Source organism: Branchiostoma floridae, chromosome 14, assembly GCF_000003815.2.
Source record: "Branchiostoma floridae strain S238N-H82 chromosome 14, Bfl_VNyyK, whole genome shotgun sequence".
NCBI lineage: Eukaryota > Metazoa > Chordata > Leptocardii > Amphioxiformes > Branchiostomatidae > Branchiostoma > Branchiostoma floridae.
In genome coordinates, this window is record NC_049992.1 from 13,815,334 (window position 1) to 13,828,168 (window position 12,835).

Below are 12,835 nucleotides of genomic sequence, written 5' to 3' on the forward strand. Positions count from 1 at the left end.
GTGTTTGTTTTCTAGTAGAAAACATCAGACCCTAGACTGTGTGTGATGTTTTATAGAATCCACCGTGGCAAACACCATAAAATACATGGGAAAATACAACCATTTATTGTGATGAATATAGATGTTTTCATTGGTACATTTCATCCGTAGTGGGATGCCAATTCACTCGGCCATTCATTGGATTCCAGTGCAACAAAACAAACAGTCCATAAAGATTTGGGGGAAATGGGAACAATATGTCTTGACACTGATACTGGTTCGCAAATACCACCAAGATTTCTGTTACAAATCACCGAATATCTTATATATCAAATACGTATCCGTCCAATACATAGCATAGGACCATTGTACTCTTTAAGACAGTAGAAATCGTGGCTGTAATTTGAAATGCAACAAAGAAAGACGAAGATCAGACATGGCGAATTTTACTATACATGTACGTCACTGTATCCTACATCTGTATCTTTATCTGTATCTATATAGCCTGTATAACAGCCGTTCGGCGTAACACACCAGCTTCTGATACGTGATGAACAACAACTAAAATTGAAAATTGTAAACGCAGATTTAGTTTGTTTTATTTCGTCTACAAAAATAAAACTACTTCTAACTTGACGCATTAGTAATGCAGATTCTGATATGTGTATGTACGTTTGTTTAGATGTATACACCGAATAAGCTTTTTTATTGTATACTAAACGTAAATATGCTTATTTGAGGCTGACTCACATACTCAACAAACCTCTGCATTCTATTTTTGTAATATGTCAGCACAGCAATCTTTCACAACAATAGTAATAGAAACACGATCACGAACAAATTATCACAGAAGAGGCAGGGAGAACAAAACATGACGTTAAAGGCCCCCTCTCACTTGACGTGCGGCACGCTTGCGGCATTGCTGCGTTCGGAAGATGCTCAACGAATTTCAGAGATAAAGAACGAATTTTCTTACTTGTTGTGTATTTTGTGGTCTTCTATGTTACACTTTTACGTATTGCGCAATATCTGAATTATAACAAATCGGAGAAAATAACAAAACGGTACCGCAGTGAACGAACGCAGCAATGCCGCAAGCGTGCCGCACGTCAAGTGAGAGGGGGCCTTAAGCTATAGACAGCTATTCACGCCGTCTATGCCGCTGACGCACTTCTTCTTTATGATGAACGCACAGCTCTACAATCTGACCAGGTCGTGACGTTAGTCCACGTACTAATGATAAGGAGTAGATACCTCTTGTGAACGTCACTAACTATATACTTAACCCGCATACATAATCGACTATCTTGCGCGTAAGGGAAAAACATATAGTGTGATTATAGTAATTTAATTCTTACGTCTTTCTCCGGAATAGTCTGTGTAACGCAAACCCCGCTATCATGAGCTTGTAGACTCCTCCCAGCAATTTAGGACGGGCCTAAGAAGCTCCATCAGGCAATCTCCAGAACAGCTAAGTGCAACGGTAACACTTGCATGTTTCCGTAGGAAAAAAAGACATACTGACGGTTTTAAGATGCAGCCATATAGGGTGTGCGAAATACTGAGTTACACTTTCGTCTGTCTGACACATTTTCTTAGATTGACAACGTGGTCGGCATTTTAAAAATTTAGTTTTAAAATATCAAACACACTTCTTTTCTCGTGTTGCACTTAAAGGTATTGATAAAATCTCAGTAGCAGTGTAAGTACTGTTTTATACTCAAGGATCTAACGTTATAGCATCCAATTTCTGCAAAAGATGTATCACATGTCTGCATTAAGCTCCTGTTATACATGGCCGAACATGGGTCCCGACCACAAGCCGACTAAGGCTTAGGTCACATTTCCAAACTGGGGCCCGGCCGGGCTGTTTGTTGAAACGAAAAATAGTGTACTACCGTGTACACATAAAAACATATCTACATAAATCTACGGCTATTCTCTCGATCTTCACGTCTTGTGTAGTTTGCATTTGGTGTCTTTTATATCGTGCTTTTCGTTCACGAAGGCTGCCCGGCCGGCCTCGGTTGTGAAATGTGGCTTAGGTCGCATTTCCAAACCGGGGCCCGGCTGGGATGTTTTGAGAAACGAAAATTGAAATGTATACCTAGAAATATGCACCTATCATCCCATGAATCTTATTTTGACATTTTGTGTATTTTGATGTCTTTTATATCATTCTTTTCGCTCCGGAAAGCTGTTTGGCCGGGCCCCGGTTTGAAACTAATGGTCGCAGATAGTTCGGGAGCAGTCTGGTCAGTTGTAGCACACACCTATCTTTTAACGCCAACGATGTCTTAAGTATATCCCAACCATCCCTGATTAGTATATGACTTACTTAGAGTCTCGACTGAGCCCCCAATGTTATCTAACCTGCTACCAACCTTTCCGACCTCCAGTCACAGACTGTTGAATCTCTCCTGACTTATCTCCAACCAGACTTCTCGTGCACAACCGAACACCTGCCGACCACAGCCGACCTTGCTACCGAATCACTCTTAACTATGTTCGGGGAAGTTCGGGAGGCCGTGTCCTATGGGCTATGTGTAACCGGGGATTAACAGAAGATAATGTCGTATGCAGGAGCTACATCTTCTTGGCGCATTACACAATACCCTTAAAGTTATCCTGAAATGCCACCACACCGTTTCCTGGTGTTTCCTTGCACGGCACAACAAAAATGTCCTTTTTTTCTTGAGCAGGCGGACTGGGCTGCTGCTGACTGATCAACCAGAAGGTCCGCCTGTAGTTGTCTGGCATCAAGTCCTAGAAAACGTCAAATAACAATGGTAACGTCAGGAAAAATATCTACAAAATGAAATAAAACATCGCAAAAGACGGAATGAGATCTGATAAATTCATACCAACCGACCTGAGGTAGACATTTGCGTTTAAGCGCGTACCAATTGTACCTTTTATGCAGCGTGTTGTGTGCCTATAGGGCTGATACCACAGTTGGACTTCTCCATAGAAAACTATGTTAAAATACACTGAAACAAGGCTTCAGAAAAGTACAGAAAAGTGCTAACCCCAATTTCAATCTTGCAAGGAAAAAGAAGATTTTCAAGGATTTTAAGTGGCACTATAATCTGCGCGACTCAACTGTGAGCCCTATACGTGGGCATCTCCATATATACTTTCTATACAATAACAGTGCAGCTATGACCACCTGAGGCATTTACAATGCAACGACAACTACGCCTAGCCTACGCGTCACTCACGAAATATTCTCAAATATTTTTGCCACAACTTATTTGAGCTTTTTGATTTCAGGAAAGTTTAAATCCCTGACCTTGATTGCCATAGGCGTGTCAGTCCGAGGGATGACGGTAAAGCCTCCCTGTGACGTCAGAGTGCGCATGGTATGGCAGGAGACTTGAATCCTATTCGCTAGAGGTGGAACATTACCATAAGATGTATACAGTAATGTAATCTTCAGACTGTGTGTATTACACGTGCTAATGGTGTGAGCTGTGAGGACATACAATCGGAGCTGCCCAACTAGCCGACGGCTACTTACAAGAACTATCTCTGTCGAAACTGTTGAAAAGTTGATCGCATATGACGTGTATACGTAATTAAACATAAAAGATCTTGAATACAAAAGATGCTCTATTAATATTGTGCATGTCTAAAGCAATAGTTGTGAAAACCACATCAGGTGTATGTTGGCAAGTTGGTTGCTATGCGACACCACGGGAGAGAAATAGATAAAAGGGAAATTGGTTGAGCCGGAAATTAGATACCCAGGCTGTATATCCACCCACTGCATCGCCCACGGGGTGCGAAACTCGTGTAATCAATTCCACAAAGACGCAGGACTTACGAAAGAACGTGGAGAACCTTACCTTCGCTGGTAGACTCCAGCTTTTGTGCAATGTTGACTGTGTGGCCGAAGACGTAGTACCGGGGTCGGTTGTATCCCACCACTCCCGCAACACATGGCCCTGAAATTACGGAGAGTAGTTATCTATCTCTGCCAAAACACGAGGCTCTTTGGCAAATTATAATGATATCATTGCCATAAACATATGACAGTCTTACAATGTACGTAAGTACATGTATTGGAAGAGGGAAACCGAATTAGACGCTTTGGTGTGTGACAGCAGCATTAGAAACTGGGTTAGATCTTGCCACCTGTTTTTACTTCAATTTTTACTACAAATAATGATATAATTGCCATAAACATATGACAGTCTTACAATGTACGTAAGTACATGTATTGGAAGAAGGAAACCAAATTAGACGCTTTGGTGTGTGACAGTAGCATTAGAAATTGGGTTAGATCTTGCCACCTGTTTTTACTTCTAAATAGCCCTCGTAGATAATTATGTGAACTACCTGTGTGGATCCCGATGCGGAGTCGTATCTTGCAGGAGACGAGCAGCGGGTTGAAGTTCTTGGCCACCGCCATGAAGCGGAGGGCCAGGGAGGCGATCTCGCCGGCGTGCCGGTCACCATTGGCCGAGGGTAGCCCAGACACAACCTGATACACCCCGCCTGGAACGAACAGATTAGGATGAAGTGTGACTTAAGATTGCTGACTAAGAAGTGATTTTCTGAGTTCCATAACCCGGCTGCACATCCACAATGAAAGGTGCCGGTGTCATTAGCACAGCACATTAGCTGAGCTTATCTGGAACCAACATAGTAAAGATTTGATTTGGTTTAACTCTTCTGTGGAAGTGTGTATGAATCCCCTGTCACACATTCAGGACCTTCTCCCGACATTACACCGACCACTAACCAACCAGCTGAAGATACATCACATTTTACCTATGTATACAGTACCGCTGAAGATACATCACATTTTACCTATGTATACAGTACCACTGAAGGTACATCACATTCAGCGATTGACTGACCTGAGCTCTCCACCTTGGTGACGTCATAGTCGTCGATGACAGAGTCGAAGGTGTGGTACAAGCGGTTCAGCACGTCCACTACCTGATGAGGGGACATCATGGCGGAGATGTCAGCAAAACCCACGATGGACGAGAACATCACTGTTACCTGGAAACAAAAACAGTTATTAAACACATATATATCACGCCACACAATGGACAAAAACATCACTAGCTCCTGAAGGCAAAGATGATGGTTCACAGTTGTGGTTGAACTACATATTATTATGATTTTTTTTACTAAATTGTTCAAAGCAAAGCACTTCTATACAATGGACTAGATTGATGGATGGTGAGATTGTTATGCAATTATATTGCGATAAACGTTGGTTTTGAAAATTGTATACAGGAGAGAAACAGTTGTCATCGAGTGAGTAGTCTTGAAATGGGAGAAGTTACACACAGACGATAAATATACAACATTTATTTATTTGTATACAACATTGTTGTCAAAACGGGGGGAGTTGGGAGTTTTGTTAGTAGGAGTGTAACGTCATACAGCGCCCTACCGTTTTGAAGTATTTGGCGGGAACGGCGTTGTTTTCCTTCATTTGGTTGGCAATGCACTTCGGAAAGATCTGACCCAGGAGAATTTCGGCCTTTTCTCGATCACATTCCAGCTCGTGTGTGAGATCCTTCAGTCGGCAGGCGATGGACTGCATGTCAGACGCCATCTTGTACACGCCGTACACTATCGGGGGGCTCACTATCATCATCGCGATCAGGATGACGACGTTCAGGGTGACTTTGGTACTACCAGCTTGAACTTGGGTCTGGAGATCTGTTAGAATGTTCTCTGAGAGCATTCCTTCCATGCTCTGAAGAATGCCGATGTAGCTTGTCATGTTGTCGAACCATTGGACCCCGGCCTCCGTTGTCGGACTTGCCACCGCATCACCGCTCTGAATCTGTTGGCGTTGTGTCGTGAGCGTCTTCTCCAGGGTACTGTTTCTGTACTGGCCGTCAAACATGTCGGCGATTTCAGTTGAGTACTTCAGAGCCATCTCGAAATAGGACATCGCGTAGAACTTCACCTTGTTGTACATGTTGGCTTCCTCTTTTAGCAGGTGACCTGCAATGAGAGAGTCGGAGATGGCTGTCTTGGCTACCTTTTGAAAGTTGCTACTACGGGTATGGTGAAAACTACACTCTAACAAGGATCTCATGACTCCGTGAAATATGTAGATTTTTCGTATGTCTTGCTGTTCATCACTCTATGATGAACATGGTAATGTCTGGTGAATGACTAGTTCTACACCTCTGAACTGTACTTCCTGCGACTACGACAGTTCTGGCTATTGCAGTCGTCTTCACACTAACTTCCTGCTGCTCTTTCGATAAATTTGGTATCTCACTGCACTTGGGGTACCTGTGCGGCACTGCTGTGTTCGTTCACTGCGGCACTGTTGTGTTATTTTTGGCGGTTTTTTTTATAATTTAGATATTGCGTAATACGTGCAAGTATGACTTCGTCTTCGTTTTCGTCTTGTATACCCTCTAAAAACCCCTGCTGGGGTGTCGCTGAGGGGGGGGGGGGGGCTAGGACTAGGGCAAGGCAGCCAAACCGGCCTTAAAGGCCTCGACTGACGGGGCCTGGGCAGTGTGCCCCGGCAGTCTGGTCCACTCGACAACCGTTCGAGGGAAAAAAGAAAACTTAAAACAGTCTCTTTTAGCTGTGGTTAACTGATATTTAAACATGTGACTTCCTCTGGTTCTGCGTTGGGCAGGTTTAAGATACTGAGTTGGGGATATGTTTATGATGCCATTCACAATTTTATGGAAAGTGATTAGACGTGCGTCTCTCCTTCTGTCAGCGAGGAATGGCCATTGTAGGCTTGTGACTTAGAAGACAACAAAACGTAACATTCCTTATCTCTGAAATTCGTTGAAATCCGCCGCAGTGCCACACCGGTGACCAGAGTGTAGTGAGATACCACATTAATACATTCAAACTACTAGGGACACAAACATTAGCAACGCCTACTATTGCCGGCATGCCGCCGTGCGTATGCGGGATCAACGCGTTGTAAACACGTACAAGGATGTAGATGCAGCGAACAGGCCTGACCTAAATTATTTTGTAATCAAATGCAAGGAACATGTTGCATGTAAAGAAAACTGTTTATTTGATTTCTCCAGCTTAATAAAGCAGACTCCACTTCAACCATGTTAAGTGTGCTCTAGTCATTGCAGGCAATTTTCACATTCAATCATGGTGGCAAATTGCCATCCTTTTATCCACGATTTCTGTTCACAGCTTGTTAAGTACTCTTAACGTCGTAACGTCATATATATATATTACATCTGAGGTTCGTTGGTCCTATGACGAACTTTCAATTATGATATCAGATCAATCTGTTATACTCGAGGGACCTTCGAGTGAGCATTGTCTCTACGATGTCAAAATGGAGAGTACCATGGTACCAGTATATGTACTTAAAAGTACCAGAGTTATAAACCCAGAATTGTTGTGTTCAAAAATTCGTTTTCTCGTAGAAAAACCTTCCCAGAGCTCTAAACAGCGCTCACAGTAGTTAGATGTGCAAAGGTTAGGTGTGAAGCACCGCTTGCCTGTGAACCCAGGCTGTGTAATACCTAGCCCCACGGCGGTTATATGTATTATCCTAGTACAAAGACAAAGCTGACGCCCAAAGTTGCTCCCAGAATGTCATCCCGATGGAATACAAAGCATTATCCAAGCTTTGTAAAATCGAACAGAGAGGGCTTTTACATCAATGCAGTACCAAATGGAGGACAGCTGGCATAAGGTCAAGTGTCCTGAGTGACTGCACGCCAAGCGGCTCCCTAATGCACCCATTAAGACTCTGAGTTGGTCCGACGCTTTTACGGGTTCAGACAACACAACCTCAGTGTCCCAGCCTCTAACTTCTTTTTGACCGTAAGACAGACGGACGTACGGTTCAATAAGCCGGTAAAAGCCTCTGACACCAGAGTAAAAAAACTTTTTTTTTACAATATGAATAGGTAATATGAAAAAAACTACTTTACCTATATCTTCTCCCTGTATATCCTGCAAATCAATTGCCAGGGTGTATCATCCATGAGACATATCGTCAGACTCATGAAAAACTACAATCATAGCGCATTATCAGACAATAGACATGGTTTTTGCACCTAACTTTCTTATATTCCAAACAGCGCATGCCACAGCTAATGCAATGTATATATACATATTAGAGAAAATTATAGATGTGTAAATCTTTGACCCCAAATGCCCGGCCTTTCCCTAATACCCTCTTTCCACAAGGACCTCGCTCAAGCCGCGCTCTCTCTGCATCATGAAATTTTCCCGATCGCTTTTACGCTTTAAGTGTCTTGCTGTAGTTTCAGTCATACCTTTACATCTTGTATGATATACCCAGTATCGACATCCCTTTTATGAATATCTATAGATATGGATAATTCAAAATGTTGAGTCTAGACTGATATATAGACGGCCCGCCTCAGCGAAGACTGATATGCGGCGAGGATGAGTGAGAGATAGATATGGATAATTCAAAATGTTGAGTCTAGATTCTCATTTACACTATCGGTTGTTTTAACCATTCTTTGACATATTTACCTTTCTGTACACAGTATCGGCTATCTCCTCACAGAATGTGGTTAATCTATCGAACGGAAAGTGTCAAATTCTTTAGAGCAAGCGGAAATGAATGTGGGAAGCTCTGTGTGTTTATCATGATCAAGTCATAAACAATCCATAACAAAGTGACGTTATCTTACCTTTAGCAAAGAAGATACTTCCTATAGCTCTCTCAAGCCCGGCATACTCTTGGCTGAGGATGATCATGTGATATGCGATGACTTTCATCCATAGATCAGACTTGTCAGCTTTACGGACCGTCTGTCCCAGATGGGAAATCAGGAAGGCGTTGATGGTTGTGTAGAATCTGTGATGGGGGAGGGGGGGGCAAGTTCCGTGTCATTCACCGACAACAAAATGTCATTGTGGTATATACAGTGTCAGTGAAAAAAGTGGAAAGTATCTCGAACTAGTTTTAGTTTGCGTATAGGTACCTTGTATCATGCACAAATGTTTCTGTAATGAATGAAGTATGTAAAAGTTAGCATGTGTTTTAAAAAGAGAGAAGAAGCTACTAGAACTTAGATATGGTACTGGCAAGTTATAGGACAAAGTAGAACATGGGGCATTTCTATTCTTCACAAGATATGTAACAAGCTAGCATTAGTAATATAGGTAGCCCATTGGGATTCAAAATAAACCACCAAAAAGACATGGCATTAGGAGTCGATTATCACAAATGAAATTAATAGCATGGGTCATTTCATCTCTCCCAAGGGAATTGCAAGAAATTGGACATAATCATAGAACAAAGCTCACTCTCCATTTACATTCCTACCGAGCATGGCTCTAGCCAGCGTCCGTTTTTCCGTCAATTGACGGAAATTTGCTGCGTGTGACAGAAAAATTTTAAAACCAATCCGTCAACATCGACGGACAAAAATCCTTGGTGAAGTTACAGGGGAAGCCGTCCACGGCTGTAAAAGCCACACAGTTTGTTTTGCTATTGTTATATGATTGTTGACAATGTGTGTCTGTGCCCTTTTGAATACGATAATCTCATTAAAAACCCATTTTTCAAAGACTCAGTTCAGTCTCTGCAAGGAGCTTTTATATAGCTCCTTGGTCTCTGTAACTCCTCAACTCTGGAATAGTGTTTTCGCGACAATGGGAATTGGCTGACGGAAAAAATTTCGAGCTGGCTAGAGCCCTGCTACCGAGGTCAACAAACGGTTGCCATGGCAACACGAAAAAATGGAAAATTTAGCAAACTTCGTGAAATTGTTGCCAACAATATTTTAGGAAAACTCTTTAAATTTGGTGGCTCTAGCATAAGCCGTTCTGGCGTTATGGGACATCAAAGTTGGCTCAGGCCTCAAAAGCCCCCCCCCCCGTCTGAATAGGGTTAAGGGACTATGGGATCAGTCTACGCTACTCTAAATTGCAACATATTTCGCTATATAAAACTAGTTATATAATATTTATCTTTTGATCTTATATTGTGAAAATCTGTGTGGTTTGGGGGGAATCTAAATGGGAGCTGATTTTAGAAATAAGTTTTGCCTGTTTGCCTCATTGACCTCGTCTTCAATCTGTCATAGCCGCCGCGTGAGAAAGGTGTATACCAGGTCATTACATGGTTTGATGAGAAGATGAAAGAACTTACTGGATTTGCTCCTCTACAGATGTCTGATTGCTGAGGAGTTCTTGGCGGTGCTCCCTGACGTATTTATGCAGGTTCGTTCCACTCCGGAATTGCCAAGGTGAATCATTTGGCACGCTGGACCATTTGGTGAGAGCTTCAATCGCTTCATCTGTCATTTTGTACATCTAAAACGATATCAATAAGGCAGACAAATAGTTAGACTGACAAGTAGTTGTCTATATTAATCATACATACATTCATTCTAGCAAACTGGCTGATTTTATCCAGGTGAAAGGGATAAGAATAAAGAATTTTTAAAATCCTCGCATGGCATATCCTCACTCAACATCCATTCCAACGCTCTGAAAAGACAGAGATTTGCCAGAGGTGAATCCTTAGGGCGCGGGGAGTCTAGCTGAAAACGTTCTGAAAAATAAGAGGCCTTAACAAGATGTGATGCCGTAATGTGTTTGAGACAGGCCGTTCTTCTTAACACAAGAAACGTTAGATCGTGTAAGCTTGGGGATTACAGTAAAGATGCTCATGAAATCTACATGAAGGTCGTAGCCTTTTGTGTAACTCAGGTACTTAGTGTACCTTTGTATTGGAAGAGCTAGTAGATGGGAATTAAGTGCAGACCTAATCCTCAGCCTGTCAAGCGTCATAGTAAGATTCTTCAACTCTTTACGTTTTGCCACCTGTCATTACCTGATTACCTGTAGACTACCTGAAATCCCCGCGTGACGTGAGTAGCGACCCTGAGTTAGTAGGAGCTGAGCTGACTGGGATCTTTTTTAGTAGTAGTCATTCGTGCCTGGTGCTATAAACGATTTCAAATAACCTTTTAGTGTATTTTTTACACACCACACAGCCTTGTCCACTTGTGTTGTGGGCTTGATACAATAATGTTCGCCGCTGGTTGCGGCTTAAGCGTCCTTGTCTGAGGCCGGGCACGGGTTCACGAAGATTTGTCTTCAAAATGCCTGAATTTAGCTTTCGTACGACGATCGCACGACCTATGTGCCGACGCCCTTAGGATGGCATCCGCGCGCATATAACGTTTCGCCTGTACGGAACCTGCCGATATTTATATTGCCACAAAAGGCCAGTATGTGCCGGCTTGTCCTAAAACTCGCTATATACTACAGCAAAAAAACTCAATTGTTTTTGTTCCAACTGTCCTTAAGAGTACTCTTATCATAGTCAAATATCATCCACCGTCCTTGGAGCCATATACTAGTACCTTACAGTAGTGTACTTCTTTGATCCTCAATATAGTAATTAAACATCGATTACTACTTCAACTGAGTCTGCTAAGATGGACAAGACAAAATACATGTGCCTCCAAAAAAATAAAGACTTGGTTTTACTTTTTGTACACTGTGAACCGTGGTTCAATTCGTAATACAGCTTTGTTGATCTGTGGTTTCTTGCTGGGTGTCTTCCACAATTTATGTCAGTGTGGTCTTAATGGAGGCCATTAGGGACAAATTAGAAGGTCTGGAGTCAAGCAAATATCCCTCAGTGCCAAGAAGACTCATGTTGGGAAAGCGGATTTGCTGGAGTAGAGGGCCTTACAGAGGACCAAACGATTTTTCCACAATTTTGGGCTCGTGTGACCTTCATTTGGTGCAAATTAGGACTGGAGCCAAGCAAATATCCGTCGCCAAGAAGACCCGTGTTGGGAAAGCGGATTTGCTGGTGTAGGGGATTACAGAGGGCAAAACTATTTCTTCAGAGGATGTCTTACACAATTTTGGCCCAGTTTAACCTTCATTTGGTGCAAAGTAGGACTGGAGTCAAAAATATTACGTCGGCGCCAAGACGGCACGTGTTGGGAAAGCGGATTTCCTGGGGTAGAGGGGATTACAGAGGGCAAAAGCAGTAGGAATTAGGTGTGGGTGCATGAGGGTAAGAAATCATTGCTCTGAGGCCTCTTTAACGGGATTCGGAATATCATTCATGTCAGATACAAATATCGAAAGCGTTGCACACTGACATCAAAATGTATACATGTAAAATTGATTTGCAAAGGCACATTTTACTCCAATTTACCGTTGCGCTAAAACCTGAGAAACAATGATGAAAACAATTTATCTATCAAATTAGATGAAGTTATTCGCGGGTGACAGAAATCAGCTTTAGCCGGCCAGACACATCTTGGGAAGACTGATCTTGTTCTCCTGACAACTTTGGCCTGATATCATTACAGTACTGACATTTGCACCCCATTTCTCTTCACCCAGTTGTAAGAATGGGTACCTGACTTCGGTCAGGGAGGTAAAAGGAAAGACTACCTTCTGTCTGTACTGTGTATGCAGTGCCACATTGCCATACGCATTGTCCGTCAAAAACCAAATAGAAAAAAGATTCACACCGCAGATGAGGAGCTTGGTATGCGTGCGATTCATTTTCAGCAGAATGGATTTCTTTGGCCTACGTGTCCACCATATTTCCACGTACTAGTACACCTTTTCCTTTATTGCCTACCGTGGCGCACTGCCTCCGGTCGTTATGGGTTTCATTGAATGCGCTTCTATTCACGCTGTAATATGTTGTAACATAGGGCCACATCTGGTATCTGTGATTCTTCTGCAATCTTGAATGTAGCCTCCATAGCAGGCTCTTTGGGGCCTTTTTTGGGCTCATAATACACTTTTGCTGGCCATTTCTATTTGTACTCGGTCGCTGATTGCTGGCCTGATTACCTGTATCAGAAAAGGCCAGCAATTAGAGGTCCCGCTTTCTAGATACAACTGAGTT

General features: G+C 42.6%; 1 protein-coding gene across 1 annotated transcript in view; it reads right to left on the bottom strand.

Annotated features, from left to right (window-relative positions):
* Nucleotides 1-2,583: 2,583 nt before the first annotated feature.
* Nucleotides 2,584-12,835, bottom strand: part of LOC118430159 — a 12,065-nt gene continuing 1,813 nt past the window's right edge. Inside the window, exons 2-9 of the mRNA XM_035840868.1 lie at nucleotides 10,094-10,257; nucleotides 8,628-8,794; nucleotides 5,393-5,955; nucleotides 4,845-4,992; nucleotides 4,321-4,479; nucleotides 3,828-3,926; nucleotides 3,272-3,369; nucleotides 2,584-2,745 (exon numbers count right to left, since the gene is read on the bottom strand). Of these exons, the coding sequence (XP_035696761.1) occupies nucleotides 2,584-2,745; nucleotides 3,272-3,369; nucleotides 3,828-3,926; nucleotides 4,321-4,479; nucleotides 4,845-4,992; nucleotides 5,393-5,955; nucleotides 8,628-8,794; nucleotides 10,094-10,257 (1,560 nt within the window). The remainder of the gene's footprint in view (nucleotides 2,746-3,271; nucleotides 3,370-3,827; nucleotides 3,927-4,320; nucleotides 4,480-4,844; nucleotides 4,993-5,392; nucleotides 5,956-8,627; nucleotides 8,795-10,093; nucleotides 10,258-12,835) is intronic.